We start from the raw sequence: 18,085 nt of genomic DNA, 5'->3' as shown, positions 1-18,085 counted from the left end.
TTCCTCTTCCTCTTCTGCTTGCAGAGTATCCAGTCAGTTTCTTCTTCCACAATTCGATTTTCTGGGTCTTCATCATCCATTGGATCATCCTCGTTGTTTTCTCCATCATTGCTGAGAACTGCGTACCTCCCTGAGTAGGTTGCTTGAGGTTGAGGGATTTCCCTCCGAGCAGTTTCAGAATGTCTTTGCTCCTTTTTTTCAGGCGCGAGCAATCTGTTTTGAAGGTCATCAATTATTTTTTATTGTTTTCCTTTATGTTATTCTTCTTTTTTAACGATGTTAATAAGTCCTTCGATCGTGTCTTTAAGGCCTCGAACCTGATTTATGGCTTTCGTATCATTGTGAGTGATGGAAATACCCTCTTTAATCACCACCTTGGCCTTCTCCAAAATTTCCTTGACTGAAATTTCAGGATAATTCTGATTTGATGTTTCAATTGATACTGGTGTGGCTATATCATCTGTTTTACTTTTGGCATTCGTCCTCGCGGGTGTCCTCTGGGGCGATCTTGAAAGGAGCGAACTGCTCTCAAACGGATTTTTATCCGTCATATTTTTCACTTCTACTATGGGCGCAATCTCAGAAAGTCCAGTTTTCCTCTGATGTAGCATTTCTGACAGCCGATTAACTGATCGTCTCTCCAAAAATAATACACACCATGTTTACACTTGTGTGGCGACAGTGACATAGAAGTTTCGGCCGTAACCGGACTTTGTTTACGTTATCTCGCGGTCGCTGCGCGCCGCGATGCCCGGGCCGCGAGCCGAACCAAAAGATTTACCGTCTCACGAGCGCACTACAAAACGCGTCCGCACAGTTCGAAAAATCAACACCGAATCCTCGTCGCAATCTCTCAGGAATATTTTTGGCAATATTTTTAGAAAAAATGCCCAATATTATTTAACCCCTGAAAATAATGACTCATATTGGCCAATCATCAGCCCATGTTAGGCCTAATATGGTGAAGTTAGCTGGGGCACTTTTGGACCATTATTAACTGAATAAATAGTATGTTGCAGTAGCAAATGGCGTATGGTAATTTGACACTCTCAGTTTGCTGATAATGTGGTTGGATATAAAAAATGTTAATATCACATTCTCTCAAAAAGCTGAAACAGCAGACTAGTCCTGCCAATATTATTTTACAAGCTGCGCCGGCAAAGCAGCCCACAATGTTCAGTTTACTTTCCAAGGGATGCTCATGATGCTTGCTTCGGGTATGCTTTGCTTGCCCATGGTATCCGTCATAATAATTGTAAGCACTAAAGCTTACAAGTCGACATGGTGACATGATTTTGCGGGGTTAACAATTGAGGTTTTGTAATAATGGAAGGCTGCATGTGCTGGAGTTTTGGCTCTGAGTTTTGGTTACACGTTTGGAGCACTTATTTTAGAGAAAATAGCACCGTTTAGGTGAAGCTCGTGGAATTAATACCGCCGCACTTGGTGTTCTTAAGTATCCCATCTAAGTATTAATATGCGCTGCATTGCTTAACTTCAGAGATCGGTGCGCAAATAATGGACTTGTGGTTCCAAAAACTCTATTGGATCGGTAAAAACTTGAAGCATATATACTTTAGGGTACAGAAATCCATTTACAAAAGCTCCAGAACATTAGCTCTTCCTCCAGAACTTCCCTCTATTACACAAAAAAAAAATTTCGCACATTTTTAAAGGTGATTTTTTGGAAATACTTAGAAAGACGGCCGGAACGTCAGTAAGTACAAGAAACTCATAATAAGTCTTCTAACTAAAGTGCTTTAGCGCTATACGTAAACGGCCCCCTCAAGGGACCAGGAAGGGGGATGGGAGCCCAGGTGGGGAGGAACTATCGCATTTTTCGACCTTATTGACCGATTGAAAAGTGGGGATCAGTGCGCTCGCTTCGCTCACAATTTTTTAAAAACTGTAAGTAAATATTTTAAAATAGTTGTAAACATGTAAATGTATCATATTACATGCTTTGAAAATGCGATGAATGGCCTGATTCTTTGTTTCAACTGAGGATTAAGTTTCTTGTTTCTCTCTTATCATCTTGTTAGATTATTGTTAGGTACTGTTTTTTTTAAGAAATCATTGTTATTATTATATTGTCTTGAATCCTGTCATGGCGCTGTATTGTAATTTGGAAATCTCTTACTTTTTACCTAACGGTGATAGAGATTTGAAATTTAAAGGACGTCCCTAGGTCAAAAGGAGCTACTTTTTTACCTTTTAAACTTTTTTTTTCAAATGGAAAGACCCCCTTTGTGGGTTTCCGTTCGAAAAAGCATTAAAAAAGGACGTTTTTAACGCGAATCCGAAGTCATTTTCTTCAACCGTTTCACAACGGCGGACGGGTAAAGTTCAAAATGACTAAGAATTGGCATTTTGGCAATGTGCACATGGACTTGCTTGAAATCCGGTAGCTAGGTTTATTTCCGCACGAGAAAAACGAATTTGATGTTGGATTTTTGCTTAAAAAACCCATTTTTTTCAAAACGGTTAAGGTTCAAAATAGCCGAAAATTGGCAACTTCGATTTTTTGCCAATGGATTCGCTTGAAACTTGGCATGTAGGGGTATTACCCCACGAGAAAAACGAATTTAACCTTAGGTTTTTAAACAAACCCGGATTTTTCTGAACTTTTGAGCCAGTTAGAACTTTAACCGGTGGCCATTCTAAAAAATTGGGGTTCGTTTAAAAATCTAACGTCAAAGTCGTTTTTCTCGTGCGAAATTAAACACAGATACCGAATTTCAGGCAAATCCATATGCAAATAGCCGTGGTGCCTATTTTCGGCCATTTTGAAAATTTACCGGCTGCCATTATTGAATAATTTAAGAAAATGACTTCAGGTTTGCGTGAAAAAGAGGGTTATTCATATAGGCGAAAAATGTACCCAGCCCGGAATGTACGAAACTTTGTAGGATGATAGTACTAGTTGAGAGAGGCTTATCCCTAGCTCCGTTTTTGCAGGAACCCCAGGGAAACAGCGTTGCCATTTTTTAAAGTCGCAACCTTCAAACATCCATAACTTTCGCAAAAATGCAGTTACAGAGCTCGTATTTATACCAAAAAACGCAAAAAATTACGTTCTATCGACCTATGCCAAAGAAATTTTAATTTCACTCCACTGTTGCCACGTTTCGGCCATTTTTTTAATTTTCGTAATTATTTAAAATCACGTTACCGCCTAAAAAAGTGTTTGCAGTTGGTGGGGATTGAATAAAAACCTGTCGAAATTATTGTTCGTTCGATTCCGCATCCATTGATATATTATACTTTTCTGAGAGACCTAGGGAACACGAGTTATAGCGATTTGAAAATTCGGCAACACGCCCGACCCCCGATATTGACGCTCGTTTCGGTACGTTTCGCGACTCCGTGTTACAGCAAAACGCCTAGACCAAGCAAAATTCGATAAGTCAGCTCATGTTTTGCACTTTTTTGAAACTTTTACACGATTTTTAAGAATTCAAGTAGCGGCGGTGTTGCCGGTTTTCAATGAAAACCACCGCTGCGATCACAATTTAAAGTAGTGCTCATTTAATCACGTCCAGCTACATTTGTTAACCTAAACTGACCATTTGCGACATGATGTTCACAACATTGCCTGATTTCCGTCGGAATTCGCGTAGAGGCAGGGTTGCCAGTTTTCATGGAAACCGCCACCGCAATCACAAAAAAAATGTATTACTTATTTTATCACGTTCAGCCTTATTCTGTAATTGGAATTGTTTATTTATCGAATCGATGGTTTCTGCTATTTCTCTACAACGGCGGTGGTGCCCGACAGTAACGAGATATCGATATTGTATAGAGATCAAGAGCAATGGATCTAGGTCCCTTGCCAATACTACTCATCGGACCGCTTGAGTGATTTGCGGGCTTTATATTTCGATATCTCGTTACTGTCGGGCACCACCGCCGTTGCAGAGAGATAGCAGAAACCATCGATTCGATAAATAAACAATTCCAACTACAGAATAAGGCTGAACGTGATTAAATAAGTAATACATTTTTTTTGTGATTGCGGTGGCGGTTTCCATGAAAACTGGCAACCCTGCCTCTACGCGAATTCCGACGGAAATCAGGCAATGTTGTGAACACCATGTCGCAAATGGTCAGTTTAGGTTAACAAATGTAGCTGGACGTGATTAAATGAGCACTACTTTAAATTGTGATCGCAGCGGTGGTTTTCATTGAAAACCGGCAACACCGCCGCTACTTGAATTCTTAAAAATCGTGTAAAAGTTTCAAAAAAGTGCAAAACATGAGCTGACTTTTCGAATTTTGCTTGGTCTAGGCGTTTTGCTTTAACACGGAGTCGCGAAACGTACCGAAACGAGCGTCAATATCGGGGGTCGGGCGTGTTGCCGAATTTTCAAATCGCTATAACTCGTGTTCCCTAGGTCTCTCAGAAAAGTATAATATATCAATGGATGCGGAATCGAACGAACAATAATTTCGACAGGTTTTTATTCAATCCCCACCAACTGCAAACACTTTTATAGGCGGTAACGTGATTTTAAATAATTACGAAAATTAAAAAAATGGCCGAAACGTGGCAACAGTGGAGTGAAATTAAAATTTCTTTGGCATAGGTCGATAGAACGTAATTTTTTGCGTTTTTTGGTATAAATACGAGCTCTGTAACTGCATTTTTGCGAAAGTTATGGATGTTTGAAGGTTGCGACTTTAAAAAATGGCAACGCTGTTTCCCTGGGGTTCCTGCAAAAACGGAGCTAGGGATAAGCCTCTCTCAACTAGTACTATCATCCTACAAAGTTTCGTACATTCCGGGCTGGGTACATTTTTCGCCTATATGAATAACCCTCTTTCCTTTCTTAATGTACTCTAGAACGAGGTACCAGAGAGTGGGTCTTCCCACTTGAAAAGAAGTTGGGGTCCCCCCCCCCCCCCTGAACATATTAGTGGGTTCAAAAAGTAGCTCTCTTTGACCCAGGAACGTCCTCTAAGTTTCAAATGTCTATCTCAATTAGGTAAAAGTTAGAGGGGTTGGGGGACTTTTCTAAAACCCTGCAGAGGTAAGTAGGTTTTCGACCACCAAAAAAGACTCTTTAATATAACGTTCCGGCGGCAGTACAGCTCAGCCATTGAGTAAAACCATATAATTCAATTGAATCTGTTGATCGTCAAAACCGTAAACGATTCTATCGATTCTTTAATTTCAGCAACCTGGGAGCGTCTCCATATCGAAATCAGCTGATTGGAGGTAAAGGGCTGTAGCACTTTAGTTTGATGGCCACACAGTTTCATCTTTTCTGTGGCTGTCTTTCATAAATTTAGCCGATTGTTTTCTGTATTCCAGGACCGTCCTTCTCCTCTAATCATGAGAGACTTACTAACTTGTGCAATTGATGTAGCGAAAGGTTGTAAATATTTAGAAGAAAATAGGTTTATCCACCGAGATATTGCTGCTAGGAATTGTTTGCTCACAACAAAAGGTCCTGGACGCACTGTCAAAATCGCTGATTTTGGCATGGCACGTGATATATACAGGTGAGAGCATTGTTTTGGTTTGATATTCTGGTAAGTTCCATTTTAGTAACACATTTTTTTAACAAATCTAATTCCAGTAGTTCCTTGTGATAAGGAAGTAAGTGTATTTTCCACAAAGCACAGGAGAAGAGAGTATGCCTAAAAGTAAATTTCCTTATCTTATACCTCAAGAACTGTAGTGAATAGGGTAAATTCGTACATTTTTAAGTGTTATTAACCAAATTAATGTTCCTTCCATTTCTATCTCCATGAAGGTAGAAAGATTACTAGGAGCGGTAGCGACCCCGTCAAGCCTAAAGAGATCTCCAACAACGAAAATGGGAGCCACTACTGTATCTTACACAAACCCGTTCAACTTTTGCGTTATTTTGAGATATCTCCGCAAAAACTTTACCAATATACCTACCACGGTATGTTGCATCGACTCTAAAAATGTGTACTTTAAGTATGAATGAGTGAACTCATTTTGTTGTATTATTTTGTTTTTTAGGGCCGATTATTACAGGAAAGGCGGAAAAGCTATGTTACCAATCAAATGGATGCCCCCTGAAGCTTTCTTAGATGGCATTTTCACCTCGAAGACTGACGTTTGGTATGACTTCTTTGCTAAAGCTTTCCTTAAATCTATTTCTATCGATGACAGTTTTTTTAACCCTAAGATGACACTTAGACCCCGTTTTTACCTACACGAATGTCTAACCCGGGCCTGCGAGGCCCGTATTGAAAATATACGGTTATTTGATAGCTGCGATGTTTTTTTCTCTGTTTTTTGAAGAATTTTATGATTTTCATACTTCCTCTTCCATACCCAAGGTCCAAAATCCCCTATTCACCCTTAAACTGTCCCTCCTCTCCCCAGTCCCCTCAGATCTAGGAGCCTCTCATATAAACACATGTTTATATCTTTTTTGAGAATTTGAGGAAGGTACAGTGCAGAAACATTGTTACCCCTAAAAATATACTTGAATTTGAGAGGGAGGAAGCAACCTCACCCACCACTATCCCCCTCCCTTCCGGTAGCCGGTAGCCAATAAAATAAGTACCTACTTTCCGATTTGTTCCTTTCAAAGTTTTGCACTTAGAAGATTTATTTTTTTAATTTCGTGAAAAGAAAATAGAAGTCTAAAATTTATGGTTGTTATTTAATGGATACTTCTACATTATTTCAAATTTTTCGACAAGTAGGGGCAAATTTTGGATATTACAGTGAATTATAAGATAAACGTGGGACAATTCACCGTATCACAAGAAACACCTAAAATTAACTCGTAAAAACTCTTAGATCGTCAAAATGTAAAAGTAGATAAAGAATAATGATTGCAGTAGTATAGGAGGACGTACAAAACACGGACAAACGACGGACAATATACAAAAGTAGGGAAAATTGTAGGAAAAACAGAACATAAAATAAATTAATGAAGGTCAAGAAAATCAGACTTATTATTTACTTATTATTCTTATAATTTTAGGTGCTTCTTGCGATACAGTGAATATGTTTAGGCGTTACCGTTTAATTGTAAGAAAATAGCGCATGGTGCTTTGACAGTACTTAGACAGTATATTACCTCCATGACTACTTTTCAGCAACAACAATTACAGCAAAACCTCAGGAAAACCATTGGAAACTTCACGAGGAAGAGGTATATGCATCCCCCTCAAGAATTGGGCCCGGAACGGAATCTTGTCATACCTTCACCTTTTGCAAAGGAAGGTTAGAGATGTTCAAAAATGGTGGACTTTTTGATCCGGGCCCCCGGCGGAGGTGGCGGGGGGTCAAAGAAAATTCAACTTTTAGCCATAACTTTTGAACGGTTCCAGTAAACAAGTTGAACTTTTTTTATAAATGAAAGAACAAAAAATGACCTTTCTATCGAGTATAAGAAATTGACAATCGGTTAATTATTGACAAAGTTATGGCTCATCACATTTTTTGAAAAATTTTAATTTTGGATTTTTCCATTTTTTGACGGGAGGGGTCGCACAAAATTCTATGAATATAAGCACCTTGTTCCGCGTTGATCTCCGTAATTTTTTAATATTTTACAGCATTTTGACGATTTAGTAAGCATACACATAGGATGAATATGCCATACGTTGTTATATGTTGTTGTAATATGTTTTGTTTTTCCTAAAATTTTTCCTACTTTTGTATATTGTCCGTCTTTTTCCGTGTTTTGTGCGTCCCCCTACTACTGCGATCATTATTCTTTATCTAATTTTACTTTTTGACGATCTAAGAGTTTTTACGAGTTATAATTTTAGGTATTTCTTGTGATACGGTGAATTGTCCCGCGTTTATCTTATAATTCACTGTAATATCCAAAATTTGCCTCAACTTGTCGAATTTGAAATAATGTAGGAGTATCCATTAAATAACAACCAAAAATTTTACGAAATTGAAAAAATAAATCTTCTAAGTGCAAAACTTTGAAAGGAACAAATCGGAAAGTAGGTACTTATTTTATTGGCTACCGGCTACCGGAAGAGAGGGGGATAGTGGTGGGTAAGGTTGCCTCCTCCCTTTCAAAATCAAGTATATTTATAGAGGTAACAATGTTTCTGCAATGTAATTTCCTCAAATTCTCAAAAAAGATATTAACATGTGTTTATATGAGAGGCTCCTAGATCTGAGGGGACTGGGGAGAGGAGGGGCAGCTTTAGAGGGGGAGGGGGAGCTTTAAAGGGGGAGGGGGAGCTTTAGAGGGGGAGGGGGAGCTTTAGAGGGAGAGGGGGGCAGTTTATGGGTGAATAGGGGATTTGGGATCTTGGTCATAGAAGACGAAGTATGGCAATCATTAAATTCTTCAAAAAACAGAGAAAAAAGCATCGCAGCTATCAAATAACCATATATTCTCAATACGGGCCTTGTAGGCTCGGATTAGTCATTCTAGGGGTGGACATGAAAAAATTGCTGAGCCTAAAAAAAAAATTTCTTTTCAAGAAATATGTTTTTGAGGGTTTTTGTAGAGCTTTTTGTGAGGGGCATACTTCTCGGAAAATTACAGCTGCCGTGGCGCGAAAAATAAGGAGCCACCGGGCCTCGTAGACCCGGTTTGTCATCTAAGGTTTAAAGGAAGCTTTAGGACTATACTAAATTCAAAGACCTCTTTTTAAGAAGAAAAAATAAGAGTTTACGATCCTTTCACATCTCCCCTTTAGCCTGGATCTCATTTTAAGCTTTTTCACAATTCTGGGCTTTCTCTTTCTTTTTAAAGTACTTTCTTTCAGCTTTGAGACATAAACGAAAGTGTTCCTCCCATATGACCACTACTGTTTTGCTAAAATCCTCGGAAGTGAGAGTTTCAAATAAAGCTTCAACTGAAGCCTTTTCTTATCAACTTAACTGAGTTTTCTGCATTGTAAAGATATTCCAAATCTGGAAAAAGCTAAAAATTACGAGGCATGAGATCCAGGCTGTGTTGAAAAAAGAGAAAATAGGAAGGGCTGAAAGAAAGATATGAGCTGGGATGAATGCTAGAATGCACGAAGACCCGCATTTATTGGTGTGGTGGACTAGAGGGCCACCCTCTTTATAAAGTGAGAGGCAACAGTGCTGCCCCATGTGCTTTGTATTATTTAACACGCTTCCAAGAGAATTAAAAAATGTACTGATAATGAGGAGCGCTTGTCAAAATTATAGAGAAACTATTAAAAAGAAAATTTTAATATGAAAAGATCACAATTCTAGACGTTTTGGCGGAATCACTCTCCGGCTTTTTGTAGTGATGACTGTCTCTGGTGGCCCTTTTGATTTACACACAGACGATAGTGATTGGAATAACATTTCAGTGGATGAACTTGAATATGATGTAGACTTATATGAAGAGGAGCTGGCCGAAGCTTCTCTTTCTTTGTTCGGCGTGTGATGACTGACTCCAGGGGTTGAACTTGATACTTCATCAATCGGCGTTGACTGAGAATTTTCAATAATTAACGTAGAATGCAAGGTTCCTTCGACTGGTGAAACTTGCACGTTATCGGTGACTGAGGTGGACTGGACATTTTCGGTGACTTCTGAAGACTGTAAACTTTCAGGTGCTGGAACCTGACGCATAAACAGGGGCTCCAAACCAAACAGTACAAGCGTAATATACATTTAATTGTATGTATAATTTAATTTTATTGTATATTGTGTTACATTAATGTGTATTAATGTTTATGCTAACAAAAAAGTCCAATGTCTTCAGTATAAAGTCAGGTACCTGCAAAAAATAGTATGTTTCATTTTTTAAATTTCTTAATGGTCAAAATTTTGATTTTGTAAAAAATGGGAAAGTGCTCAGTTACCCCCGTGGGGTGGGTTAACTGGGCACTGGGGGTGGGTTGACTGGACACTAAGACGAAAAAGCATACTTTTGAAAGAGGAAACTTTTATTAAGTCAAATGAACAAGTGGAAAAGTCTTGAAAATTAGAGAAATACATCTGAGGATGATGTTTTGTTTGTCTTAATACTTATATTAAATAAATTTTTACTAAGAGACACGGAAAACTTATTTCAATGACTTCTGAATAGGCCCCATGGTTGGTTATCCTTTTGCTCCTTTTAGTTGTTAAAATACTGCAATTAAAAAAAAAATGTTTAAGAGAATGTTTTGGCTTACTTGTTATCTATGGGGTTAACTGGGAATGCCCTCTTTAATCCCATTTGGTAGTGTTCAGTTAACCCCATTTCGGAATTTCAGAGAAAAAAATCATAAATAGTACTCAATTGGAATAATTACCAAAGTAATCACTGGAAACAGTACATAAAACTATAGATGAAACAATAAAGCACTCACCAAAACCTTCCTCAAAAGCCAGATATGTCATTTGGGCTTCAGTTCACAGCACCGGGAATTTACTTTTCGCCCCACGAAACACGTTTGTAAACATGATCTAAAAAAAAACAAAGATTATCAACTCGGCGCAAGGTATTCTAGTATAATCTGATGAAATTGACGCGTAGTTGGTTCTGAGTATGCCCACTAGGTGGCAGCTAGGTCGAGTGTTCAGTTAATCCGCCTTGCCCACTAAACCCCAAGCTACCCTAGAGCAACGAGTGTTTCGGAAATGCAAAAAAAGAGGTGACGGCACAGCGTGTACAAATAATGCTCCTGTTTCCGAGATGACTTCCGGTGCAGTTTTTTGTTAAAACAATTTAATACAGACGTAGGTTTTTCGTTTAGGTCTGTGGTGATGATTGGGGGGAGGGGATTGGGATTGGAGATGTCTTGGGAGTTAGAGCGCGAATTCAAAATCGAATAGTGAAAATCCTAAAATTCCAACTTCAAAAAGAGATTTTAAAAAATTTCCAGACTTGTACACAAATCGGTTTGCAAATCTACGTATCCTCACCTTTCAGAATCATTAGTTTTTATCCAATTTCTTCCGATTTCTGAAGTTACAAGCGGAAACTTGAGCGCGGATCGCTTAAAATCGAGCACTTCCACAGGCTGATCGACGGTTGAGGTTGAGTGGAACGTTCTGCGTCGCTGGCCGCCGCACCCCCGCTGCCCTGCTAAAAATGAGTGTAATGCTGGCATTACACTCGTGAGTGTATAGCTAGCATAATGTGATTTGCACACAGAATTGCATTACGCTAGCATTACATTAGTTATACATTCTCGAGTGTATAACTAGCATTATACTAGCTATTCACTCACGAGTATGTAGCTAGCATTATACTAGCTATACACTGACGAGTGAAATGCTAGCATAAACCAGCCAGTGTAACCAGCCAGCCAGCCAGCCAGTGTGCCAGTGTAAACTGGCATTATACTAATTCTACACTCAGAAATATTATCTTGACACTTCACTGATTATGTGCGCGTTCCCTAGTAGCAGAACCCTAGAAGGAAAAGATAAAGATTATGTACGGAAGTTAATTTTTTTTATATAACGCATGCATACGAAAGTGTTTAAAGTGAGCAATATTATGTAATCATCATTATATAAAGAAAAGTCATAATTTTGTGAGCTTTCCGCAAACGTGCTAAAAAATCTTCTTATTCGCGAAACCTTAGTAGCAGAACCACAGAAGGAAAAGATAAATATTATGTACGAAAGTTAATTTTTTTAATATAATGTATGCATGCAAAAGTGTTAAAAGTGAACATTTTTATGTAACCATTATATAAAAAAATGTTATAATTTTCGTGAGCTTTTCGCGAACATACTAAAAATTCCTCTGATTCGCGAAAAGCTCACGAAAATGATGACCTATTTTTTTATATAATCGTCACATAAAAATGTTCACTTTTAACACTTTCGTATGTATGCGTTATATACAAAAATAAAAAATGTGTGTAAAAAAAAACATCACCTTATCTAGCTCTTATCATTTTTCATATATTACGGTCAGGTCTGAACTTGGATTTTTTTTAAAATAAACGTTACACGTTTTTTTATATAAAACGATCATTTAGATAACAGATACGTTTTTTATACTTTTTTTAGAAAAACAAAAATTTGTTCTGCTACTAGGGAACACCAACTTTGTACGAGGTCTGTTAGATTAGAAACCGGATTTTTGTCATAACTAGCCTACAATGCGTCCAAATTACGTTTTCTTGAGCTTTTCTGATAGCTGAAAATATATTTAAGAACGCTACGTTCACAAATTTGAAAAATCGTAATTAGCTTCGTTGGTATGTGGCTTGAAGTAAGGCAACCTCAAGGGTGTTTTGCGATTTTTATGTTTGACCGAACTTGTCTCTCTTTTTTCGGTCTTGCACAACATTTTTCAACCCACAAGGACGATTGGAGTTTCGTCTCCATATCGTAGCCGTACACTAAAGTATTGTCACCGAAAATTATCCTATCCAAAAATGTAGGATCATTGTTAGAACGTTCAAGCAGCTAAAGGTAATTTGACATTTGGTTGGATTTTCGTTCAAAGGACGACAATCAAGGGGCAAGTGTACCTGAAACTCGATGCGTGTCTACATATTCTATCAAAATTGTATGTACAGAGCCTTCAGAAATATGACTTTGTTCAACAAGCTCGAAACGACCATTTTCGAGCACTTTTGCCCGCATTTCTTCCACGTGACAAATGTCAGTCGCCGTTGAGGGTCGATTATTCCCACGCTCCTCATCTTTAACGAACTCCTGACCAGTTTTGAATCGTTTAACCCATTCAAAACAGTGGGAACATCTCATACAATGATCATGGTAAACTTTTCTTAGCATATACCAAAAGTTTCGGTACAAGGTATACCGAGCTGAAAACAAAATTTAGTGTTGAATCTTTGCTCTGTCAGTGATCGCATGCTAATGTGGCGGCCAAAAAAAAAGAAAAGAAAGAAGAAAAAAAGATAATATCCCCCTCTGGAGGACAGAGAGATCTAGGGGAGAAAAAGGGGGTAGTGAAGAGAAAGATGATGAACGAACGCTGACTGGCCAGACCAGTCAAGATACGGCCAGACCGTACCTCTTGCGTTTGTTCGGAAAATAATGGAAACTACCTTAGGGCTGACTGGCCAGACCAGTCAAGATACGGCCAGACCGTACCTCTTGCCCTAAGGAAAAGGTGGATAGTCGTGAAGGAGAAACTTTTGAAAGGGGGATGATTGGCCAGACCAATCAAGACAACAGCCAGACTGCGCCTCTTTCTCCTTTCAAAGAGAGAAAGAATGGAAAAATCCCTTGGGGCTGACTGGCCAGACCAGTCAAGACACGGCCAGACCGTGCCTCTTGCCCTGAGGAAAAGGTGAATAGATAAGAGCAGTAAAGGTAAGGGACTAAAAGCTGACTGGCCAGACCAATCAAGACAACGGCCAGACCGTGCCTCTTGCTCTTAGTCAAAAGAGAGGGAAAGAGAGAAAAAAAGAACTATGGGAAGAGTCAGAATGAACAAAGTGAAAGAGACTTGATGTGTGTAAACTAAATAAATATTGTATTCAAAAGATACAGGGGGAGCTAGATAAAACTTGACAACGGAGAACAAAAAAAGAAGAGAAGACTAGCAAGTCGAGAATAAAAAAAGATAGGAAAAATAACGACCAATAAAGGAGGGGTAAAACTAACCGTTGAAGGCGATAGTGAAACCAAGAAAAATCTACTAAGTCCTACGCAGACAAAATCAACCAACGTATCCGACGTAACCGACCAAATCCTACAAAACCAGCTCCGACTCTCACGGACGCTCCTTTCAATCTTACTCGTCAAATCCTACAAAGAAAATCTATCCCGAGGTCGAGCTCCGTGCGCCACGGAAGCTCTCGTCCACCTAGATCTGCAGTCGCGACCGGGGGTCCTCGTCGCCTCCGGAGCGCCGCGGGCCAGCAGTGGGGGATGCTGAATCAGCGTACTGTCCCTGCCGCCGGGAAAACAAGTGTTTCTAGCTGTAAAAAAGGACAGATGCAATGTTATCTCTCGCTCTGGCCCGAGACGCTACGGAAACTCCCGAGCTGACTTCCCTGGTCATCACATGCCCTTCCTTTGATCGAGATTCGTCCCCAAATCTTTAGGTCTTAAGCTTTAAGAACTGAGTTAGGTTTCTCCTCTTTTAGTCGTTATTTGTACATTAGAATGTTATTACTAAATCTGTTACAGCTAAACACTGTTACAAAAAGATTTATAAGAATACTTGAGACTGAAATTGTCAATTGTCAAGAAAAATATGGCACTAGAGTTAGCTAATTTCAACACCAAAAAATAAAAAAAAACTAAAAATGAAATTAAAAAGAAGGAAATCAATTAAGACTCAAATTACAAAAAGGATTGCATAAGGACATAACATAAAGATTTTTCGAAAATGTTTGCAAAAGGCACTGTTGTCAATTGTCAAGAAAAATATGACACTAGAGTTAGCTAATTTCAACACCAAAAAATAAAAAAAAAAACTGAAAATGACATTAAAAAGAAGGAAATCAATTAAGACTCAAATTACAAAAAGGATTACATAAGGACATTACATAAAGATTTTTCGAAAATGTTTGCAAAAGGCACTGTTGTCGTGCTAACGAGTTACTAGCTTACGGTCACGAGTGTGATTACAGGTTGAAGAACAGGTTAGATTACAGGTTACAGGTAAATGAAGATGGTAAAATGTCAAACAATGCATGTTCAGGTGTATTAATTAAAAGACTATTATTGGCAAGACTATTACTTACATTTCTATTTATGACTACTACTTCTATTATTATTCTGAAAAAACTGTACAACAACAAACTGTACAGGAAAATAAGCAAAATTTCACATTTTGATTTGATCACATCCGAGAAGTATTATCTTCCCTAGGAGTGTCTTAACTTAACTTTACTTTAAGTAAACTTTACTTAAAGTAAAGTTAAGTAAGTAAGTTTTCTGCAAATAACTAATAAGTCAATAAGCTTTAAATAACTTAAAATTTTACTACATGGGATGCAGACTTTTTCAAAAGTGGCACTTAGAAGCGGCTTAACACGCGGCTTTTTGACTTTTGAGCGATGAAAAGAAAAAAAGGGAAACACTGCAAAATTTTTAACATACCTGAGACTTCTGAGCAATGAAATGGGAAAAAAAAGGAGAAAACACCGAAAGAGGGAAAAAAATAAAAAATTTTTAACGTACTTGAGTGGTATATCGTTCATCTTCATACTTCGCATGCCTTTAAACGCGTGGTAAGTTTTTTGTCGAAGAGGAGGGTAAAGAGGGGGCGTCCACCAATCTATGTTTTTATGGACCCATAGATAGGTCTGTTCGGATCAGTAGTGGCCATGTGAAGCCGAAATCGGGGCGCCAATAGGAGATTTCCCAGCATGGTCCCCGATTTTGATGCTGCTCCAGCAATGGTGTCTAAAGCTCTATGCCGTCTATGCGATCTTTGCACTTTTCGGGTTCTCCGGGCCCAGCTGAGTGCGGAGATTGCAAATACGTCGTTGAGTTAGATGAAATTAGAACGAGATGTGATGGAATCTCAAACTGTGAGGGTGACTTTACCTTGGTGGAGAGGTAATGTACTTGGGGGGGGGGGGGGGAGAAACGGGGATGAAAATTGAATTGTTGAAATTGGAATTATTCATGATTTTGAAAAGTACTTTGAATACTGACTTTGGTCTTCAGAGTTTCCACGCGTTTTGTATATGACGTAGTGAGCGTAAAGATGAATAATTTGCTAGAAATTTCTAGGATAAATCTTTTAAATTCAGTGGTCTCAGGGTGACAAGAATGAGAAAGAGTTTGTAAAGAAGGATTCAAAAGAGTGCCAGAATAAAGAACATTTTAGGTAGGAGAAAGGTGGGGGTGAGGGGGGCTGTTTCCCCTCATTGAACCTAATTCAGAAATAATTGAACATTGAGGATTTTCAATGGATAAGTTAACAAGAATCGACTGAAAAACTCTTATAACCAAAAACTTATGATTAACTTAACCTAAACTTATAATTATGCTTTTAGATTTTCATTCGCAAAGGACCCCTACATTTTTTAATAATTTCATAAATAATTACCAAGCAAAGCAAAATATAAAAAAATAAAAAAAATGAAAACATGTTGAAAGGAAACAACATAAATTTGAAAATAAAATAAAATTCATAGTAATTAATTTTAAGAGTTGTAATAAAGATAGGAAAATAAATAAAAATCAAGTTTATTATCTTATTTTAAGGACTCTGTGGGTCAATAGTTTTTCCCGGATCGCGGATTTCCGTGGAATTATGGCATTTGAACTCTTTTGCTCACTGATCCTGGTACAATCCAGAATCTAGGGTTTTCAACTCCCACCCGTTTCGCACTACCACCCCCAGAAGGGGTGGGTTTCGGCCGTGGTGGTCGGCTAAAGAGTTAAACTATCGTATGATTTTATAAAAAATTATTCGTAAATATTAGAATAAGGAAGAGAGTAGTAATTTGGCTCATTAGAGATCTGCATTTAAAGTAGGGCAAGAGAGTGGCTCAGGGCAAGGATAGTCTGATATCAGATAAGTACACATCAGGTTTTCCAAATTAGCGTGTTCTGGGGTTCGGTATTTAAATTTGTGCGTATTTAAGAAAAGTTCATTCAGTATGCGTAATCGATTAAATTCCAGATTGTCTCGAGGTTGGTACCCTTTTTTGAAAAGGAGGGGGTCCTGGGAGAGGAAATGAGACTTTGGGCGTAAATAAGTGTGACGGATAATTTTTGAATGTATTTCACACAAATCTCCGTGGCTAGCGATGAGTTTACGACGAAATGCGGGTGGTTTGACCATTTTTCTGCGTCTTATGCGATGAGCGGGACGTGTTAAAAAGTTCGATGAATTTCGATTGTCCTTAAGTTCTCGGATGTTTGGAGCCGTTACCGCTGCAGGGATGGGATTTTGGAAGTTCGAACTGGTGCTATTGTTTGATATAGGTTGGATTTTTGCAGTTTTTGACGTAATTGCTGTTCCTAGGACGTTACTTGCGGACGTCTGAGGTTGAGTCATGGGTACATAACGTGGAAAGTCGTTTTCGGCAATGAGCAAAGGTGGGTCGCAGGCTATTGACTCGTAAGATTGCGGTTTTGTAATAGGCACGCAAGGAAAGGTAGGTGTTTGCTCTGAGACATAATTATTGGGCATATTATCGGGCTTAATTCTATCAGCGGTGGGGCAAAATACGGAAGAAGGAAGAAATACATGAGGCGTAGAGGATAATGACGTCATTTCGTCGGTGTCACCGACTATGGGCTCGGTGGAATCTGAGCCCGAATCAAAATTGAGTGAAGTTGTGTCAGACGATTGTGAAGGATGCTCGCTGATTTTGCTGAGCGTTGCGGTATAAGTTCCTTCGTAGGAGACGGGTAGAATTTCACCAAGTGTTGGTGTGCACAATATTGGCCGAGAAATGCTGGCTTCGAGCGATGTTCCATACGGTGTGTCATTCTGAACACTGGGTTTTTTCAAAGATGGCAATTGAAATTCAAAGTTATTGGGAGGAATTGGTGTCAATGAGGTGGTGGTGACTTCCGTGAGGATTGTGTTTTTGGGGTGATCGCACGAACGTTCGAAGAAACCAACTGTTAACCCTTCACTCAATCGGACGGACTCAGTGCTGTGAAGGTTTTCGATGAAGACCTCAAACTGAAACTGTTGGCTGAACTGATAGTCGACGATCGAGAGAAATTGTACTGGAAATGTGTTTTCGAAGGGGCGAAATGTGTAGCAATTTTTTGTTTCGAGGGGGAGCAGTGGCAAATCTGAGTCATGTAGTTTGCATATATAAAAGTCCCCGGGGTCTAGTAATACGTCGCTCGTCAACTTGGCGGGGAAAATTTTGGGCTCTATTATTTTTTTCTCGTATTCAGGGTGCAGACGGAAATTTTTTTTAAATGTTTCTTTAAGGTCTTCCCAATTTTTGGCCTGGAGGGCGTCTTGCTCGGCGCGATACAAAGAGAGGGCTTTTGATTTTAGGGACAGGAAGAAGTACTTTTTTACGGTTGCATCGTCCCAATTGTTTTGCGTTTTCTCTGTTTCTAATGCGAAAAGGAAGTCGTCTACCTCTCCTGGGTCTGGGCTGTAACATGAAGGTATTTCGAACGCTGGCGCTCTGAAAGGAGCGGTATTAGCCATGGATTGATGGAAGGGTTGCTTCTGTCCTGTACTTTTAAAGGAAGAAGGGGGGGGGGCAAATAAAATGCATGAATAAAACCAAACTA

The 18,085-nt window shown here is 38.9% G+C and overlaps 1 protein-coding gene and 1 long non-coding RNA gene across 10 annotated transcripts in view; one reads left to right on the top strand and one right to left on the bottom strand.

Annotated features, from left to right (window-relative positions):
• The window catches only part of Alk (Anaplastic lymphoma kinase), a 374,422-nt gene that overhangs the window by 310,608 nt on the left and 45,729 nt on the right, over positions 1–18,085 (top strand). For 6 of the 8 annotated variants that reach the window (XM_072301305.1, XM_072301308.1, XM_072301306.1 and 3 more), the window contains 2 exons: positions 5,315–5,505; positions 5,996–6,097. In XM_072301305.1, coding sequence (XP_072157406.1) covers positions 5,315–5,505; positions 5,996–6,097 — 293 coding nt within the window. Of the gene's footprint in view, positions 1–5,314; positions 5,506–5,995; positions 6,098–9,193; positions 9,589–18,085 lie in introns of those variants that run through there. The other 2 variants (XM_072301313.1, XM_072301317.1) reach the window with 2 other exon arrangements.
• Positions 9,569–15,448, bottom strand: LOC109040614 (uncharacterized). 2 transcript variants are annotated; one of them, XR_011900013.1, is made up of 4 exons: positions 13,514–15,448; positions 10,841–11,003; positions 10,285–10,381; positions 9,569–9,707 (listed from the first exon to the last, which is right to left on the bottom strand). It is a non-coding gene; the product is annotated as an uncharacterized lncRNA (long non-coding RNA). The 2 variants fall into 2 exon arrangements; XR_011900015.1 differs by having other exon boundaries at positions 10,841–11,000.

This window comes from Bemisia tabaci, chromosome 1 (genome assembly GCF_918797505.1).
Source record: "Bemisia tabaci chromosome 1, PGI_BMITA_v3".
Classification (NCBI taxonomy): Eukaryota; Metazoa; Arthropoda; class Insecta; order Hemiptera; family Aleyrodidae; genus Bemisia; species Bemisia tabaci.
The sequence above is the reverse complement of the archived record's forward strand: the minus strand, read 5'-3'. Positions and strand labels throughout refer to the sequence as shown.